The sequence below is a fragment of the Salmo trutta genome, chromosome 25 (assembly GCF_901001165.1).
Source record: "Salmo trutta chromosome 25, fSalTru1.1, whole genome shotgun sequence".
In the NCBI taxonomy this organism is placed as follows: Eukaryota; Metazoa; Chordata; class Actinopteri; order Salmoniformes; family Salmonidae; genus Salmo; species Salmo trutta.
In genome coordinates, this window is record NC_042981.1 from 2,084,250 (window position 1) to 2,104,882 (window position 20,633).

The following is a 20,633-nucleotide window of genomic DNA, read 5'->3' on the forward strand; positions in this document are numbered from 1 at the left end:
GTGACCATAGGTTAGGCTGCTATGGTGACCATAGGTTAGGCTGCTATGGTGACCATAGGTTAGGCTGCTATGGTGACCATAGGTTAGGTTACAATGGTGACCATAGGTTAGGTTACCATGGTGACCATAGGTTAGGTTACTATGGTGAGCGAGCGTTGCGCCTTTTCAGTATTACCCATTTATTTGACTCTGCCGGCAAATCGTCCTCCTAAAAAGAACGGCTCTATCCTTATAGGCCTGAGCAAAACGGAGCAAGTGTCGCTGTCATCATTCTGGCTGCTTCCAGTTCAGTAGCCATATACCTGTACGATCAGGTGCTCGTGTGGACTCTATTAAATAGAGTGGGCTATAGCCTACGCATGGGCGGAGAAGCACGGTGACAGTTATCGTGCCAAAGAAATGTACTTCCTAAATAGGCCCATGGCTAAGCTATAGTTTACCACATTGCTTAGAAAGGCTTAAATATTGATCACCCATATTTCTCAGTCTGAAAATCTTCCCACTCCTAAAAGGTAGGCTATAAAAAATAGAGAAAGTGCAAGTCTCTCCAACTCTGCTCTCTTCAAACTACATCTAGCATATTGGCTGATGTAGCCCAGAAACACAGATAGCCTACTAAAGGGCCATGTGAGAATCTCTTGTAATTTAAACTGTTTCTTAAGTTATTTTTGCGCATTTGATATTGCCTACAGGGCACAACATTTCTGGGACCATGGCTGGCAGGTGAGCTGGATCACTATACGCCTAAAATAACATTGTGGGACTGTGGTCGACCAGTTGTTGTGGTAGTGGGGCCTCAATATTAGGAAGGTGTTCCTAATGTTTGGTATAGTCAGTGTATTTCTACATCATTACACTGTAAGTACAATGTAAAATACCTTGCTATCGGAGCCACTTGATGTAAAATGGGACCAATCAGAGGCCACATAGTAGGCTTCACACAAACTGTCATTCCGCTCTGTGGTTTCCACATTGTCCTAAATCCAGCAGGCTGAACACACAAAAAAAATGCAATTTCAGAATGTTGGGGAGACATGGTAGTAGGTGCCAAAAACACCGGTTTGAGGTGGTGGTATACTCAGTGTATATCTACACCATTACACTGTAAGTACAATGTACATACATAGTCTTCCCTGTGGCTCAGTTGGTAGAGCATGGTGTTTGCAATGCCAGCATGGTGTTTGCAACGCCAGGGTTGTGGGTTCGATTCCCACGGGGGGCCAGTACAAAAGAAATGCATGAAATTAAATGTGTGAAATGTATGCATTCACTACTGTAAGTCGCTCTGGATAAGAGTGTCTGCTAAGTGACTAAAATGTACATACCTTGCTATAAGGGCCACTTGATATAAACTGGGACCCAACAGGGCCATATAGTAGGCTTGATATAAACTGGGACCCAACAGGGCCATATAGTAGACTTGATATAAACTGGGACCCAACAGGGCCATATAGTAGGCTTGATATAAACTGGGACCCAACAGGGCCATATAGTAGGTAGCCTCTGGGTCAAGCTCCTGAACTGTAATCATTTTCTCCCGCAGTGTAATGATTATTATGTTCTATAAATAACTGGTCGTGTTTGGTGTAGTGATTCATATGTTCTGTAAATAACTGGTCGTGTTTGGTGTAGTGATTAATATGATTGATAAATAACTGGTCGTGTTTGGTGTAGTGATTATTATGTTCTATAAATAACTGGTCGTGTTTGGTGTAGTGATTATTATGTGTTACAAATAACTGGTCGTGTTTGGTGTAGTGATTCATATGATTGATAAATAACTGGTCGTGTTTGGTGTAGTGATTAATATGTTCTGTAAATAACTGGTCGTGTTTGGTGTAGTGATTAATATGATTGATAAATAACTGGTCGTGTTTGGTGTAGTGATTAATATGATTGAAAAATAACTGGTCGTGTTTGGTGTAGTGATTATTATGATTGATAAATAACTGGTCGTGTTTGGTGTAGTGATTAATATGATTGATAAATAACTGGTCGTGTTTGGTGTAGTGATTAATATGTTCTATAAATAACTGGTCGTGTTTGGTGTAGGGATTAATATGATTGATAAATAACTGGTCGTGTTTGGTGTAATGGCAGATAGGGTATTTCCGTGTGTGTGGTTACATTGAACACAGAGCATAGATGGATAGGTAATGCTGATTTTAATAAGATTTTTAAAGTAACTTATCTTATTCACATGATTGATTGATTGATTGATTCATGTATATGATTGATTGATTGATATATATGATTGATTGATTCATGTATATGATTGATTGATTCATGTATATGATTGATTGATTGATATATATGATTGATTGATTCATGTATATGATTGATTGATTGATTAATATATTTGATTGATTGATGTATATGATTGATTGATTGATTAATGTAGAGTATATGATTGATTGATTCATGTATATGATTGATTGATTGATTAATATATTTGATTGATTGATATATATGATTGATTGATCAATTGATTATTGTATATGATTGATCGACGTTGTTCTAAAAAAACAATCAGCACAAATGTTGTTACACCAATCTACAAAATGTAGAACGCAGATGATCTTGTTCCAGTTTCTATAAAGTAGATTTCAATTTGACTTACTATATCATAATCACATTATTGACTCATTCATTCATTGATTTTATCTGAAGAATAGACATCATAAAGACATCAAATAACCCCCCAAAAAATACTAATTCCATACACCGATCTACGAAATATTTCCCTCATCCTCCAGCTTTAACAGAATCTTGTCCCGGAGGTACACGGCTCGTTCCTCCTCTCTGTCTCTGTAGAAGGACGAACAGATCTTCCTCCTGATCCTCCTGGAGAACACCTGACATAATAACATCGTAATATTGATACATGGCATTTGCAGAAGCTTTTATCCAAAGATATACGTAGAGTAGTAACATTTTGAAATGGGTGGCAGCAGGTATCGTACCCGCAAGCTACACAGGATCACCTCTCACCTCTCCCAGAATCATGACCAGGGCGGTGAGGAAGAGGGCTGCGATGATGGAGATGACAGACGGGTCTGGGGGGGATAGGGGATGAACGCAGTCCGGGGGCAACAGTAGGATCCCGTAGCGATACTTTTTGTTCAGTTGTCCCACAGGTTCATGGATTAAACCAATGATTTGGATTGTAATCTAAAAAAACAGACAGGGGGTGGAGTTTAGTGGATGGTAAAACAACTGATACTGTTGATACAGGTAACGTAACCAGGTAACGTAACCAGGAAACTGTGACGGGTGTCGTTGGGTAGAGGGGACCAAGGCGCAGCGGGTTGCATGTTCATCATAATATTTAATAATAATTTGTGAACACGGAAAAATACAAGAAAACAAAGAACGACAGACCGACAGTTTCACAGGCTAAATAAATAACAGCAGTGCGAAATACAAATACCCACAAAATCCCCAGGTGAAAACACGCAACTAATATATGACTCCCAATCAGGAACAACGACGTAGAGCTGTTCCTGATCGGGAGCCACACAAACCACACAGAAATAAACAAACTAGAAAACCAACCTAGAATACAAAACCCAGAACATACACCAAAACCCCGTAATACATAAATAAAACACCCCTCTACAATACTCATAACCCCCGAACCACATAAAACAAATACCCTCTGCCACGTCCTGACCAACCTACAAATACAAATAACCCCTATACTGGTCAGGACGTGACAGTAACGGAACCAGGTAACGTGAACAGGTAACGTGAACAGGTAACGTGAACAGGTAACGTAACCAGGTAACGTAACCAGGTAACGTAACCAGGTAACGTAACCAGGTAACGTAACCAGGTAACGTGAACAGGTAACGTGAACAGGTAACGTGAACAGGTAACGTAACCAGGTAACGTAACCAGGTAACGTAACCAGGTAACGTGAACAGGTAACGTGAACAGGTAACGTGAACAGGTAACGTAACCAGGTAACGTGAACAGGTAACGTGAACAGGTAACGTAACCAGGTAACGTAACCAGGTAACGTAACCAGGTAACGTGAACAGGTAACGTCACCAGGTAACGTGAACAGGTAACGTCACCAGGTAACGTCACCAGGTAACGTAACCAGGTAACGTAACCAGGTAACGTAACCAGGTAACGTAACCAGGTAACGTGAACAGGTAACGTGAACAGGTAACGTGAACAGGTAACGTGAACAGGTAACGTGAACAGGTAACGTAACCAGGTAACGTGAACAGGTAACGTCACCAGGTAACGTGAACAGGTAACGTCACCAGGTAACGTCACCAGGTAACGTAACCAGGTAACGTAACCAGGTAACGTAACCAGGTAACGTAACCAGGTAACGTGGAACAGGTAACGTAACCAGGTAACGTAACCAGGTAACGTAACCAGGTAACGTGAACAGGTAACGTCACCAGGTAATGTGAACAGGTAACGTCACCAGGTAACGTCACCAGGTAACGTAACCAGGTAACGTAACCAGGTAACGTAACCAGGTAACGTACAGACCTAGAGATTTTCATTGAGGCTGGCATAAGACTTAGTCTGCTTGAAGTTTTGTTATATTTCTCAAATTGTGACTGAATATCAAAATAAAATAAAATTGTATTTGTCACATGCTTCGTAAACAACAGCGGTAAACTAACAGTGAAATGCTGACTTATGGGCCATTCCCAACAATGCAGAGAGAAAAATAGAGAAATAAAAGAAAAATGATAACACAAGGAATAAATACACAATGAGTAACGATATATATAATATATAGACAGGGTACCAGTACTGATTTGATGTAGTGGGGTACGAGGTAGTTGAGGTAGATACATGTAGGTACATATAGGTAAGGATAAAATGACTAGGCAACAGTAGCAGCAGAGTATGTGATGAGTCTGAAGAGTTAGTGCATAAAGGGTCCATGCGGATAGTCCGGGTTGGTTAACTATTTAACTAACTATTTATCAGTCTTATGGTTGGGGGTAGAAGCTGTTCAGCGTCCTGTTGGTTCCAGACTTGGCTCATCGGTATCACCTGCTGTGGGGTAGCAGACAGAACAGTCTATGACTTGGGTGGCTGGAGTCTTTGACCATTTTTAGGGTGTTCCTTTGACACTGCCTGGTATAGAGGTCCTGGATGGCAGGGAGCTCGGCCCCAGTGATGCACTGGGCCGTACTCACCACCCTCTGTAGCGCCTTGCGGTCGGATGCCAAGCAGTTGCCATACCAGGCGGTGATGCAGCCAGTCAGGATGCTCTCAATGGTGCAGCTGTAGAACTTTTTGAGGATCTGACGGCCCGTGCCGAATCTTTTCAGCCTCCTAAGGGGGAGACGCGTTGTCGTGCCTTCTTCACAACTGTGTTGGTGTGTGTGGACCATGATAATTCCTTAGTGAAGTGGATACTGAGGAACTTGAAGCTCTCTACCTGCTCCACTACAGCCCCATCAATGTGGATGGGGGCATGCCGGCCCACAATCAATTATTTTGTCTTAATGACGTTGAGGGAGAGGTTGTTGTCCTGGCACCACACTGCCAGGTCTCTGACCTCCTCCCTATAGGCTGTCTCGTCGTTGTCGGTGATCACTGTTGTGTCATCAGCAAACTTAATGATGGTGTTGGAGTCGTGCCTGGCCATGCAGTCATGAGTGAACAGGGAGTACAGGAGGGGACTGAGCACGCACCCCTGAGGGTTCCTAGTGTTGAGGATCAGCGTGGCGGATGTGTTGTTACCTACCCTTACCACCTGGGGGCGGCCCGTCAGGAAGTCCAGGATTCAGTTGCAGAGGGAGGTGTTTAGTCCCAGGGTCCTTAGCTTAATGATGAGCTTCGTGGGCACTATGGTGTTGAACGCTGAGCTGTAGTCAATGAATAGCATTCTCACATAAGTGTTTGTTTTGTCCAGGTGTGAAAGGGCAGTGTGGAGTGCAAGAGATTACATCATCTGTGGATCTATTGGGGCAGTATGCAAATTGGAGTGGGTCTGGGGTTTTTGGGATAATGATGTTGATGTGAGCCATTACCAGCCTTTCAAAGCACTTCATGGCTACAGATGTGAGTGCTACGGGTCGGTAGTCATTTAGGCAGGTTACCTTAGTGTTCTTGGGTACAGGCACTATGGTGGTCTGCTTGAAACATGTTGGTATTACAGACTCGGACAGGGAGAGGTTGAAAATGTCAGTGAAGACACTTGCAGTTGGTCAGCGCATGCTCGGAGTACACGTCCTGGTAATCCGTCTGGCCCTGCGGCCTTGTGAATGTTGACCTGTTTAAAGGTCTTACTCACATCGGCTACGGAGAGCGTGATCACATTTGCCAAATGGAGGGCGAGGGAGAGCTTTGAACATGTCTCTGTGTGTGGAGTAAAGGTGGTCTAGAGTTTTTCCCCTCTGGTTGCACATTTAACATGCTGGTAGAAATTAAGTAAAACGGACTTAAGTTTCCCTGCATTAAAGTCCCCGGCCACTAGGAGCGCCGCCTCTGGATGAGCGTTTTCCTGTTTGCTTATGGCGTATACAGCTGGTTGAGGGCGGTCTTAGTGCCAGCATCGGTTTGTGGTGGTAAATAGACGGCTACGAAGAATATAAATGAAAACTCTCTTGGTAGATGGTGTGGTCTTCAGCTTATCATGAGACACTCTACCTCATGCGAGCAAAACCTTGAGACTTTCTTAGATATTGTTCACCAGCTGTTGTTTACAAATATACATAGCTCACTACCCTTTGTCTTACCAGAGGCTGCTGTTCTATCCTGCCGATAGAGTGTATAACCCGCCAGCTGTATGTTATTCATGTCGTCGTTCAGCCACGACTCGGTGAAACATAAGATATTACAGTTTTTAATGTCCCGTTGGTAGGATATACGTGCTTGTAGTTCGTCCATTTTATTACCCAGCGATTGTACGTTGGCCAATAGTACCGATGGCAAAGGCAGATTAATCACTCGTCGCCGGATCCTTACAAGGCACCCAATCTCCTTCCGCGATATCTCCATATTTTTTCTTCTGCGAATGCCGTGGGGGGGGGGGGCTCGTCGGGTGTCTGGAGTAAACACCTCTCGTCCGACTCATTAAAGAAAAATCTTTGTCCAGTTCGAGGTGAGTAATTGCTGTTCTGATGTCCAGAAGCTATTTTCGTTCATAAGATACAGTAGCAGCAACACTATGTACAAAATGAGTTCTGATTGAATATACTGACCTTCACATGGGGTGAGATGGTAATTCTGATTAAATATACTGACCTTCACATGGAGTGAGATGGTAGTGTTCACCTCAGGAATGTCCTGTGCCCAGCTCAGAGATGTCTGCAGGACAGAGTAGATGAGGTGGTCGAGCCCTAGGACCAGGGCACATACCAGGCAGTAGAAGCCCAGGATGGTGCCTCCCCACAGGCATCGTCTCAGCTCCCTCTGTGTCATCCTCCAGCCCCTGGTCCTCACCAGCCTCTTCCTGTAATCAATCAATCAATCAATCAAATGTACTTTATATAGCCCTTTTTACATCAGTTGTTGGTACAAAGCGCTCTACAGATACCCAGCCTGGACCTGAAGAGACCTACAGGTTTCCCACCTGTATGCCTCTGGGAACTCCTCCACTCCCCGGGCCCTCAGTAACTCCTGTAGCCGGCCTGTCTGATACACATTGTCGTGCTTTAGGTCTGTGAGATACCTGAGGAAAAGAAGGGAACTCTAACTCCTCTTGTCTAAACTTGAACCAAAACTCAATCACATCAAATGTATTTTATAAATCCTTTTTACATCAGGCAGTTTACAGATACCCGTCCAAAAGAGCAAGCCTCCCTAGAAGAAGGAGACCTACAGTAGGTAGGCAGGAACCTAGAAAGAAACCTAGAGAGGAACCAGGCTCAGAGGGGTGACCAGTTCTCTTCAGGCTATATTGGGTAGTTTACCTGGCCAGGTAACTGACAGAGCTCCCCAGCAGCAGCATGATGAAGGACGAGGCGATGACCTTCTGGGCCACGTGACCTGTGACCTCCAGAGTATCCTGTGTAATGGAGTTAAGAATTTGCTTTAAGTTCACTCCATATCTTGCTGAAAATGTCTTCAATGGTGCCATCGAAAAGATTCCTTTTTTTTGGTGGCACAACTGATTGGTATGTTTTCAAGGAGGACGGTCGAGTGTGTTCGCGATCAGAGGACCACTGATGAAGTGAAGTTGTTAGCAGCACACTGATGTTGGTTTTCACCTGAAGCAGAATTGCGTTATTGAAAACGAAGACTGTTGCTTGTGGCTAGATACTGTATGTTCAAATAGCGTCAGGATTTTTTTGTTTTTGCTAACTCCGACAATAACCCTTTCCTAACCTCAACCTAATTCTCCTAAATTGCTACATTAATTCTTCTAACCTTCTGAGTAAGTTCTCCTAACCTGCTATAAAAAAAAGTAAAAGTCTGCTGTACTCCATCTAGTCGAAACCGGCAGGCCTGCCCGCAGAACAACGTGAGTTTCCAATAACACGATACACCTCACCTGCATGGCTTTGAACTTAGCCTTCAATCTGGCCGAGGCGTTTCTCATACCCCTCTTCATCTCCTCGACGTCCACTTTCTGATCGAGCTGCAAGAACTGGTTGCTGTTCACAATTTTCGGCACGGTTCCGATGAAATCCTTCAAGTCGTGTAGGGCGTTGTTTACTTGACTGGTGGAGGCCAGGATTCTCTCGGCGGAGCTGCGGGAGAATAAATGCTACCATTTAAAAAAGTGTGTTATCTAGAGCCACATTTATTTATTTTCCACGATATAGCACATAATATTTTCCATACAGCTGGTTCTTAAAGAGTTTAGTCTGCTTCTTGATTAATTAACATCTCTCCTTCATGCTTCAGGGGAGAGCGGGGTAAGTTGAGCACAGGCGGTTGGTGGCACCTTAATTGGGGAGGATGGGCTCGTGCTAATGGCTGGAGCCAAAGGCCAAAGGCTAAGTTGAGTCAATGGCCACCATACCCATACAAACGATGATTACATGTGGTCCGTTTTTATGGGTAACATGTATAGCATTTTTGCAGTGAGTCATGCATATGAACTCAACTCAGAGAACTTGCCAACAAATTGGTCAAGAAATGGAAGGGTAGAGAGATGTGATGTTGAACACAGAGATCTACAGAAAGTATTCAGACCCCTTGACTTTTTCCACATTTTCTCAGGTTACAGCCTTATTCTAACATTGATGATATCTTTTTTTCCCCTCATCAATCTACACACATTACCCCATAATAACAAAGCAAAAACAGGATTTTATTCAAATAAGAAACTGAAATATCACATTTACATAAGTATTCAGACCTTTTTACTCAGTATTTATTTGTATTTTTTTAAACCTTTATTTAACTAGGCAAGTCAGTTAAGAACAAATTCTTATTTACAATGACGGCCTACACCGACCAAACCCAGACGATGCTGTGCGCCGCCCTATGGGGCTCCCAATCACGGCCGGTTGTGATACAGCCTGGATATGAACCAGGGTGGCTGTAGTGACGCCACTAGCACTGAGACGCAGTGCCTTAGGCCAAAGCACCTTTGGCAGCGATTACAGCACTGAGTCTTCTTGGGTATTTACATTTTTTTGTCATTTTGGGTATGACGCTACAAGCTTGGCACACCTGTATTTGGGGAGATTCTCCCATTCTTCTCTGCAGATTCTCTCAAGCTCTGTCAGGTTGGATGGGGAGCGTTGCTGCACAGCTATTTTCAGGTCTCTCCAGAGATCTTAGATCGGGATCAAGTCGAGGCTTTGGCTGGGCCACTCAAGGACATTCAGAGACTTGTCCTGAAGCCACTCATGTGTTGTCTTGGCTGTGTGCTTCGGGTCGTTGTCCTGTTGGAAGGTGAACCTTCGCCCCAGTCTGAGGTCCTGAACGCTCTGGACCAGGTTTTCATCAAGGATGAACTTTCTGTACTTTCTCTCTGTACTTTGCTCCGTTCATCTTTGCCTTGATCCTGACTAGTCTCCCAGTCTCTGCCGCTGTAAAACATCCCCACAGCATGATGCTGCCGCCACCATGCTTCACCGTAGGGATGGTGCCAGGTTTCCTCCAGACGTGACGCTTGGCATTCAGGCCAAATAGTTCAATGTTGGTTTCATCAGACCAGAGAATCTTCTTTCTCATGTTCTGAGAGTCTTTATGTGCCTTTTGGCAAACTCCATGCAGGCTGTCATGTGCCTTTTACTGAGGAGTGACTTCCGTCTGGCCAGTCTACCATAAAGGCCTGATTGGTGGAGTGCTAAAGAGATGGTTGTTCTTCTGGAAGGTTCTCCCATTTCTTTTTTTTTTACTTATTTTGTTTATTTAGCCATTATTTAACTAGGCAAGTCAGTTAAGAAGAATTATTTACAATGACGGCCTACCAAAAGACAAAAGGCCTCCTGCGTGGGCTGGGATAAAAACAATAATTATAGTACAAAACACACATCATGACAAGAGAGACAACACAACACTACATAAAGAGAGACCTAAGACAACAACATAGCAAGGCAGCAACACATGACAACACAGCATGGTAGCAACACCACATGACAACACAGCATGGTAGCAACACCACGTGACAACACAGCATGGTAGCAACACCACATGACAACACAGCATGGTAGCAACACCACATGACAACACAGCATGGTAGCAACACCACATGACAACACAGCATGGTAGCAACACAACATGTTACAAACGTTATTGGAAAGGGCAAGAAGGTAGAGAGAACAATACATCACGTGAAGCAGCCACAACTGTCAGTAAGAGTGTCCATGATTGAGTCTTTGAAAGAAGAGAAAACTGTCCAGTTTGAGTGTTTGTTGCAGCTCGTTCCAGTCGCTAGCTGCAGTGAACTGAAAAGAGGAGCGACCCAGGGATGTGTGTGTTTTGGGGACCTTTAACAGAATGTGACTGGCAGAACGGGTGTTGTATGTGGAGGATGAGGGCTGCAGTAGAAATCTCAGATAGGGGGGTGTGAGGCCTAAGAGAGCTTTATAAATAAGCATCAACCAGTGGGTCTTGCAACAGGTATACAGAGATGACCAGTTTACAGAGGAGTACAGAGTGCAGTGATGTGTCCTGTAAGGAGTATTGGTGGCAAATCTGATGGCCGAATGGTAAAGAACATCTAGCCGCCCAAGAGCACCCTTACCTGCCAATCTATAAATTATGTCTCCGTAATCTAACATGGGTAGGATGGTCATCTGAATCAGGGTTAGTTTGGCAGCTGGGGTGAAAGAGAAGCGATTACGATAGAGGAAACCAAGTCTAGATTTAACTTTAGCCTGCAGCTTTGATATGTGCTGAGAGAAGGACAGTGCACCGTCTAGCCATACTCCCAAGTACTGTATGAGGTGACTACCTCAAGCTCTAAACCCTCAGAGGTCGTAATCACACCTGTGGGGAGAGGGGCATTCTTCTTACCAAACCACATGACCTTTGTTTTGGAGGTGTTCAGAACAAGGTTAAGGGTAGAGAAAGCTTGTTGGACACTAAGAAAGCTTTGTTGTAAAGCATTTAACACAACTGATTGGCTCAAATGCACAAGGAAAGAAATTCCACAAATTAACTTTTAAGAAGGCCCACCTGTTTAATGAAATGCATTCCAGGTGACTACCTCATGAAGCTGGTTGAGAGAATGCCAAGAGTGTGCAAAGCTGTCATCAAGGCAAAAGGTGGCTATTGGAAGAATCTCAAATTTAAAATAGATTTTGATTTGTTGTAACGCCCTGGCCATAGAGAGGGGTTTTTTGTTCTTTATTTTGGTTAGGCCAGGGTGTTACATTGGGTGGGCGTTCTATGTTCTGTTTCTATGTGTTTGTATTTCTTTGTTTTGGGCCGTGTGTGGCTCCCAAATCAGGCACAGCTGAAGTTCGTTGTTGTTGATTGGGAGTCACACATAAGTGCATGTTTTTCCATTGGGGTTTTGTGGGTAATTGTTTCTGTCATTGTGTTTCACCTGACAGGACTGTTTGGCTGTCGGTTTTTCTTGTTTTGTTTATATAGTGTTCTTTCTTAATTAAATATGATGAACACTAACTCCGCTGCGTTTTGGTCCACTCTCTCTTCAGACAGCCCTTACATTTGTTTAACACTTTTTTGCTTGTTACATGATTCCATATGTGTTATTTCATAGTTTTGATGTCTTCACTATTATTCTACTAGGTAGAAAATAGTAAAAAATAAAGAAAAACCCTTGAATGAGTAGGTGTGTCCAAACTGTTGACTGGTACTGTATATAAATGCCATAAGTACAGAAATGGTTCGCTCAGTGGGAAATGAATATCCAACTAGTCAGTGACAACTGTGTGGAGATTTGGCATTTGTGACAGCAAAACATGTAATCCATTATATCTGCATGTTTGTGAAAGAGTGTTCGTAGCTTTGAATTGTTTCAAACCATTCTGACGTTAATAAAAGAGCCTCTTCAGATCCCCCTTGTTTCACAAAACACCGTTCTATCTAAGCCCTCGTTAATCACACAGCCTAGCTGGTATCAATGGATGCGGAAGAAATCAACTAATTCAATGGTACAACCCAGAAGTCTGAAGCTCAAACACACAATGTTTAAAAGGGGTTAGATGTCCAAAACACTTCCATTAATATGAACATTGGTAATTGTAGTCCTATAACTAAAATATTAACTCTGTAGTCCAAAACACTTCCATTGATATGAACATTGGTAATTGTAGTCCTATAACTAAAATATGTAGTCAGTCAGGCCCTACACATACTCCTCGTCTCCTTCTCAAAACCCAATGGAGGAGAAGGTCAGAGGGGAGGGACCTTTGGCTTTCTCATCCAATGGGTTTTGAGACGGAGACGAGGAGAGAGAGGATGCAAATGAGATATTCCAAATGAGAAGGCAGCACGCCTCCCAGGGGTGAGTCCCTTATGTCATGAAGCTGGGAGGGCTACCACGGGACAATGGGGGGGAGGAGCACTTCATCAGATCAACAGAGGGGCTCACCTGTGGGAGGAGCACTTCATCAGATCAACAGAGGGGCTCACCTGTGGGAGGAGCACTTCATCAGATCAACAGAGGGGCTCACCTGTGGGAGGAGCACTTCATCAGATCAACAGAGGGGCTCACCTGTGGGAGGAGCACTTCATCAGATCAACAGAGGGGCTCACCTGTGGGAGGAGCACTTCATCAGATCAACAGAGGGGCTCACCTGTGGGAGGAGCACTTCATCAGATCAACAGAGGGGCTCACCTGTGGGAGGTGCACTTGATCAGATCAACAGAGGGGCTCACCTGTGGGAGGAGCACTTGATCAGATCAAACGAGGGGCTCACCTGTGGGAGGTGAACTTGATCAGATCAAACGAGGGGCTCACCTGTGGGAGGTGCACTTGATCAGATCAACAGAGGGGCTCACCTGTGGGTGGTGCACTTGATCAGATCAACAGAGGGGCTCACCTGTGGGAGGAGCACTTGATCAGATCAAACGAGGGGCTCACCTGTGGGAGGAGCACTTGATCATGTCAACGGAGCGGCTCAAGTTCTTGGTCATGTTGGGGATGCAGCTGGTCACCACGACAACCAGGGCGGTGGAGACGAGGATCTTCCTGCCCTGTTTGTAGGGTTGCAATGATGACACCAGGAAGTATCGCCGTACCAGGGAGTACCATGGCAAGGAAACAAAACATGAAGCTGGATTTAAATTTCCTGAGGAAACAAGTAAATAGCCTTGTTCGAGCTACAACCAACGGCTCATAGAAGCAGGAACCAACGGCTCATAGGAGCAGGAACCAACGGCTCATAGGAGCTGGAACCAACGGCTCATAGGAGCTGGAAACAACAGCTCATAGGAGCTGGAACCAACAGCTCATAGGAGCAGGACCCAACGGCTCATAGGAGCAGGACTTAACGGCTCATAGGAGCTACAACCAACGGCTCATAGGAGCAGGAACCAACGACTCATAGGAGCAGGAACCTAGGCAGCTAGATGTACCAGTACAACGCCTGGACAAGACGCTAGTCTATCACAGGGTCCTGATGAAGACAGTCCTGCCATTAGAAACACTACTAGTCTATCACAGGTTTCTGATTAAGACAGTCCTGCCATTAGAAACACTACTAGTCAATCACAGGGTCCTGATGAAGACTGTCCTACCATTAGAAACTCTTCTAGTCTATCACAGAGTCCTGATGAAGACAGTCCTACCATTAGAAACACTACTAGTCAATCACAGGGTCCTGATGAAGACAGTCCTACCATTAGAAACTCTACTAGTCTATCACAGAGTCCTGATGAAGACAGTCCTGCCATTAGAAACACTACTAGTCAATCACAGAGTCCTGATGAAGACAGTCCTACCATTAGAAACACTACTAGTCAATCACAGGGTCATGATGAAGACAGTCCTGCCATTAGAAACACTACTAGTCTATCACAGGGTCCTGATGAAGACTGTCCTACCATTAGAAACACTACTAGTCAATCACAGGGTCCTGATGAAGACAGTCCTGCCATTAGAAACACTACTAGTCAATCACAGGGTCCTGATGAAGACTGTCCTACCATTAGAAACACTACTAGTCTATCACAGGGTCCTCATGAAGACAGTCCTGCCATTAGAAACACTACTAGTCTATCACAGAGTCCTAATGAAGACAGTCCTACCATTAGAAACACTACTAGTCAATCACAGGGTCCTGATAAAGACAGTCCTACCATTAGAAACACTACTAGTCAATCACAGGGTCATGATGAAGACAGTCCTGCCATTAGAAACACTACTAGTATATCACAGGTTTCTGATTAAGACAGTCCTACCATTAGAAACACTACTAGTCAATCACACAGTCCTAATGAAGACAGTCCTACCATTAGAAACACTACTAGTCTATCACAGGGTCCTGATGAAGACAGTCCTACCATTAGAAACACTACTAGTCAATCACAGGGTCCTGATGAAGACAGTTCTACCATTAGAAACACAACTAGTCTATCACAGAGTCCTGATGAAGACAGTCCTACCATTAGAAACACTACTAGTCAATCACAGGGTCCTGATGAAGACTGTCCTACCATTAGAAACACTACTAGTCTATCACAGGGTCCTGATGAAGGCAGTCCTACCATTAGAAACACTACTAGTCAATCACAGGGTCCTGATGAAGAAAGTCCTACCATTAGAAACTCTACTAGTCAATCACAGAGTCCTGATGAAGACAGTCCTACCATTAGAAACACTACTAGTCTATCACAGGGTTCTGATGAAGACAGTCCTACCATTAGAAACACTACTAGTCAATCACAGGGTCATGATGAAGACAGTCCTACCATTAGAAACACTACTAGTCTATCACAGGGTCATGATGAAGACAGTCCTACCATTAGAAACACTACTAGTCTATCACAGGGTCCTGATGAAGACAGTCCTACCATTAGAAACACTACTAGTCTATCACAGGTTTCTGATTAAGACAGTCCTACCATTAGAAACACTACTAGTCAATCACAGGGTCCTGATGAAGACTGTCCTACCATTAGAAACACTACTAGTCAATCACAGGGTCCTGATGAAGACTGTCCTACCATTAGAAACACTACTAGTCAATCACAGGGTCCTGATGAAGACAGTCCTACCATTAGAAACTCTACTAGTCTATCACAGAGTCCTGATGAAGACAGTCCTGCCATTAGAAACACTAGTAGTCTATCACAGAGTCCTAATGAAGACAGTCCTACCATTAGAAACACTACTAGTCAATCACAGGGTCCTGATGAAGATAGTCCTACCATTAGAAACACTACTAGTCAATCACAGGGTCATGATGAAGACAGTCCTGCCATTAGAAACACTACTAGTATATCACAGGTTTCTGATTAAGACAGTCCTACCATTAGAAACACTACTAGTCAATCACAGAGTCCTAATGAAGACAGTCCTACCATTAGAAACACTACTAGTCTATCACAGGTTTCTGATTAAGACAGTCCTGCCATTAGAAACACTACTAGTCTATCACAGAGTCCTGATGAAGACTGTCCTGCCATTAGAAACACTACTAGTCTATCACAGAGTCCTGATGAAGACAGTCCTGCCATTAGAAACACTACTAGTCAATCACAGAGTCCTGATGAAGACAGTTCTACCATTAGAAACACAACTAGTCTATCACAGAGTCCTGATGAAGACAGTCCTACCATTAGAAACACTACTAGTCTATCACAGAGTCCTGATGAAGACAGTCCTGCCATTATAAACACTACTAGTCAATCACAGGGTCCTGATGAAGACTGTCCTACCATTAGAAACACTACTAGTCAATCACAGAGTCCTAATGAAGACAGTCCTACCATTAGAAACACTACTAGTCTATCACAAGGTCCTGATGAAGACAGTCCTACCATTAGAAAAACTACTAGTCTATCACAGGGTCCTGATTAAGACAGTCATACCATTAGAAACACTACTAGTCTATCACAGAGTCCTGATGAAGACAGTCCTGCCATTAGAAACACTACTAGTCAATCACAGAGTCCTGATGAAGACAGTCCTACCATTAGAAACACAACTAGTCTATCACAGAGTCCTGATGAAGACAGTCCTACAATTAGAAACACTACTAGTCTATCACAGAGTCCTGATGAAGACAGTCCTACCATTAGAAACACTACTAGTCTGTCACAGAGTCCTGATGAAGACAGTCCTGCCATTAGAAACACTACTAGTCAATCACAGAGTCCTGATGAAGACAGTCCTACCATTAGAAACACTACTAGTCTATCACAGGGTCCTGATGAAGGCAGTCCTACCATTAGAAACACTACTAGTCTATCACAGGGTCCTGATGAAGACTGTCCTACCATTAGAAACACTACTAGTCAATCACAGAATCCTGATGAAGACAGTCCTACCATTAGAAACACTACTAGTCTATCACAGGGTCCTGATGAAGGCAGTCCTACCATTAGAAACACTACTAGTCTATCACAGGGTCCTGATGAAGACTGTCCTACCATTAGAAACACTACTAGTCTATCACAGAGTCCTGATGAAGACAGTCCTACCATTAGAAACTCTACTAGTCTATCACAGGGTCCTGATGAAGACAGTCCTACCATTATAAACTCTACTAGTCTATCACAGGGTCCTGATGAAGACAGTCCTACCATTAGAAACACTACTAGTCAATCACAGGGTCATGATGAAGACAGTCCTACCATTAGAAACACTACTAGTCAATCACAGGGTCCTGATTAAGACAGTCTTACCATTAGAAACACTACTAGTCTATCACAGGGTCCTGATGAAGACTGTCCTACCATTAGAAACACTACTAGTCTATCACAGGGTCCTGATGAAGGCAGTCCTACCATTAGAAACACTACTAGTCTATCACAGGGTCCTGATGAAGGCAGTCCTACCATTAGAAACACTACTAGTCTATCACAGGGTCCTGATGAAGACGTTCCTACCATTAGAAACACTACTAGTCAATCACAGGGTCCTGATGAAGACTGTCCTACCATTAGAAACACTACTAGTCAATCACAGAGTCCTAATGAAGACAGTCCTACCATTAGAAACACTACTAGTCTATCACAGGTTTCTGATTAAGACAGTCCTGCCATTAGAAACACTACTAGTCAATCACAGGGTCCTGATGAAGACTGTCCTACCATTAGAAACACTACTAGTCAATCACAGGGTCCTGATGAAGAAAGTCCTACCATTAGAAACTCTACTAGTCTATCACAGAGTCCTGATGAAGACAGTCCTGCCATTAGAAACACTACTAGTCAATCACAGAGTCCTGATGAAGACAGTCCTACCATTAGAAACACAACTAGTCTATCACAGAGTCCTGATGAAGACAGTCCTACAATTAGAAACACTACTAGTCTATCACAGAGTCCTGATGAAGACAGTCCTACCATTAGAAATACTACTAGTCTGTCACAGAGTCCTGATGAAGACAGTCCTGCCATTAGAAACACTACTAGTCAATCACAGAGTCCTGATGAAGACAGTCCTACCATTAGAAACACTACTAGTCTATCACAGGGTCCTGATGAAGGCAGTCCTACCATTAGAAACACTACTAGTCTATCACAGGGTCCTGATGAAGACTGTCCTACCATTAGAAACACTACTAGTCAATCACAGAATCCTGATGAAGACAGTCCTACCATTAGAAACACTACTAGTCTATCACAGGGTCCTAATGAAGGCAGTCCTACCATTAGAAACACTACTAGTCTATCACAGGGTCCTGATGAAGACTGTCCTACCATTAGAAACACTACTAGTCTATCACAGAGTCCTGATGAAGACAGTCCTACCATTAGAAACTCTACTAGTCTATCACAGGGTCCTGATGAAGACAGTTCTACCATTATAAACTCTACTAGTCTATCACAGGGTCCTGATGAAGACAGTCCTACCATTAGAAACACTACTAGTCAATCACAGGGTCATGATGAAGACAGTCCTACCATTAGAAACACTACTAGTCAATCACAGGGTCCTGATTAAGACAGTCTTACCATTAGAAACACTACTAGTCTATCACAGTGTCCTGATGAAGACTGTCCTACCATTAGAAACACTACTAGTCTATCACAGGGTCCTGATGAAGGCAGTCCTACCATTAGAAACACTACTAGTCTATCACAGGGTCCTGATGAAGACAGTCCTACCATTAGAAACACTACTAGTCAATCACAGGGTCCTGATGAAGACTGTCCTACCATTAGAAACACTACTAGTCAATCACAGAGTCCTAATGAAGACAGTCCTACCATTAGAAACACTACTAGTCTATCACAGGTTTCCGATTAAGACAGTCCTGCCATTAGAAACACTACTAGTCAATCACAGGGTCCTGATGAAGACTGTCCTACCATTAGAAACACTACTAGTCAATCACAGGGTCCTGATGAAGAAAGTCCTACCATTAGAAACTCTACTAGTCTATCACAGAGTCCTGATGAAGACAGTCCTGCCATTAGAAACACTACTAGTCAATCACAGAGTCCTGATGAAGACAGTCCTACCATTAGAAACACAACTAGTCTATCACAGAATCCTGATGAAGACAGTCCTACCATTAGAAACACAACTAGTCAATCACAGGGTCATGATGAAGACAGTCCTGCCATTAGAAACACTACTAGTCTATCACAGGGTCCTGATGAAGACAGTCCTACCATTAGAAACTCTACTAGTCTATCACAGGGTCCTGATGAAGACAGTCCTACCATTAGAAACACTACTAGTCTATCACAGGGTCCTGATGAAGACTGTCCTACCATTAGAAACACTACTAGTCTATCACAGGGTCCTGATGAAGGCAGTCCTACCATTAGAAACACTACTAGTCTATCACAGGGTCCTGATGAAGGCATTCCTACCTTTAGAAACACTACTAGTCTATCACAGGGTCCTGATGAAGACTGTCCTACCATTAGAAACACTACTAGTCAATCACAGGGTCCTGATGAAGAAAGTCCTACCATTAGAAACTCTACTAGTCTATCACAGAGTCCTGATGAAGACAGTCCTGCCATTAGAAACACTACTAGTCAATCACAGAGTCCTGATGAAGACAGTCCTACCATTAGAAACACAACTAGTCTATCACAGAGTCCTGATGAAGACAGTCCTACCATTAGAAACACTACTAGTCTATCACAGAGTCCTGATGAAGACAGTCCTACCATTAGAAATACTACTAGTCTGTCACAGAGTCCTGATGAAGACAGTCCTGCCATTAGAAACACTACTAGTCAATCACAGAGTCCTGATGAAGACAGTCCTACCATTAGAAACACTACTAGTCTATCACAGGGTCCTGATGAAGGCAGTCCTACCATTAGAAACACTACTAGTCTATCACAGGGTCCTGATGAAGACTGTCCTACCATTAGAAACACTACTAGTCAATCACAGAATCCTGATGAAGACAGTCCTACCATTAGAAACACTACTAGTCTATCACAGGGTCCTGATGAAGGCAGTCCTACCATTAGAAACACTACTAGTCTATCACAGGGTCCTGATGAAGACTGTCCTACCATTAGAAACACTACTAGTCTATCACAGAGTCCTGATGAAGACAGTCCTACCATTAGAAACTCTACTAGTCTATCACAGGGTCCTGATGAAGACAGTTCTACCATTATAAACTCTACTAGTCTATCACAGGGTCCTGATGAAGACAGTCCTACCATTAGAAACACTACTAGTCAATCACAGGGTCATGATGAAGACAGTCCTACCATTAGAAACACTACTAGTCAATCACAGGGTCCTGATTAAGACAGTCTTACCATTAGAAACACTACTAGTCTATCACAGTGTCCTGATGAAGACTGTCCTACCATTAGAAACACTACTAGTCTATCACAGGGTCCTGATGAAGGCAGTCCTACCATTAGAAACACTACTAGTCTATCACAGGGTCCTGATGAAGACAGTCCTACCATTAGAAACACTACTAGTCAATCACAGGGTCCTGATGAAGACTGTCCTACCATTAGAAACACTACTAGTCAATCACAGAGTCCTAATGAAGACAGTCCTACCATTAGAAACACTACTAGTCTATCACAGGTTTCCGATTAAGACAGTCCTGCCATTAGAAACACTACTAGTCAATCACAGGGTCCTGATGAAGACTGTCCTACCATTAGAA

The 20,633-nt window shown here is 43.5% G+C and overlaps 1 protein-coding gene across 5 annotated transcripts in view; it reads right to left on the reverse strand.

Annotated features, from left to right (window-relative positions):
* Positions 1-2,638: 2,638 nt before the first annotated feature.
* LOC115161839 (osteoclast stimulatory transmembrane protein) overlaps positions 2,639-20,633 on the reverse strand; it is a 45,474-nt gene continuing 27,479 nt past the window's right edge. For 2 of the 5 annotated variants that reach the window (XM_029712648.1, XM_029712649.1), the window contains exons 4-10: positions 13,442-13,554; positions 8,480-8,678; positions 7,899-7,993; positions 7,559-7,657; positions 7,231-7,438; positions 2,992-3,171; positions 2,639-2,855 (exon numbers count right to left, since the gene is read on the reverse strand). In XM_029712648.1, coding sequence (XP_029568508.1) covers positions 2,730-2,855; positions 2,992-3,171; positions 7,231-7,438; positions 7,559-7,657; positions 7,899-7,993; positions 8,480-8,678; positions 13,442-13,554 — 1,020 coding nt within the window. In that variant the 3' untranslated portion in view covers positions 2,639-2,729. Of the gene's footprint in view, positions 2,856-2,963; positions 3,172-7,230; positions 7,439-7,558; positions 7,658-7,898; positions 7,994-8,479; positions 8,679-12,949; positions 13,029-13,154; positions 13,190-13,441; positions 13,555-20,633 lie in introns of those variants that run through there. The other 3 variants (XM_029712652.1, XM_029712651.1, XM_029712650.1) reach the window with 3 other exon arrangements.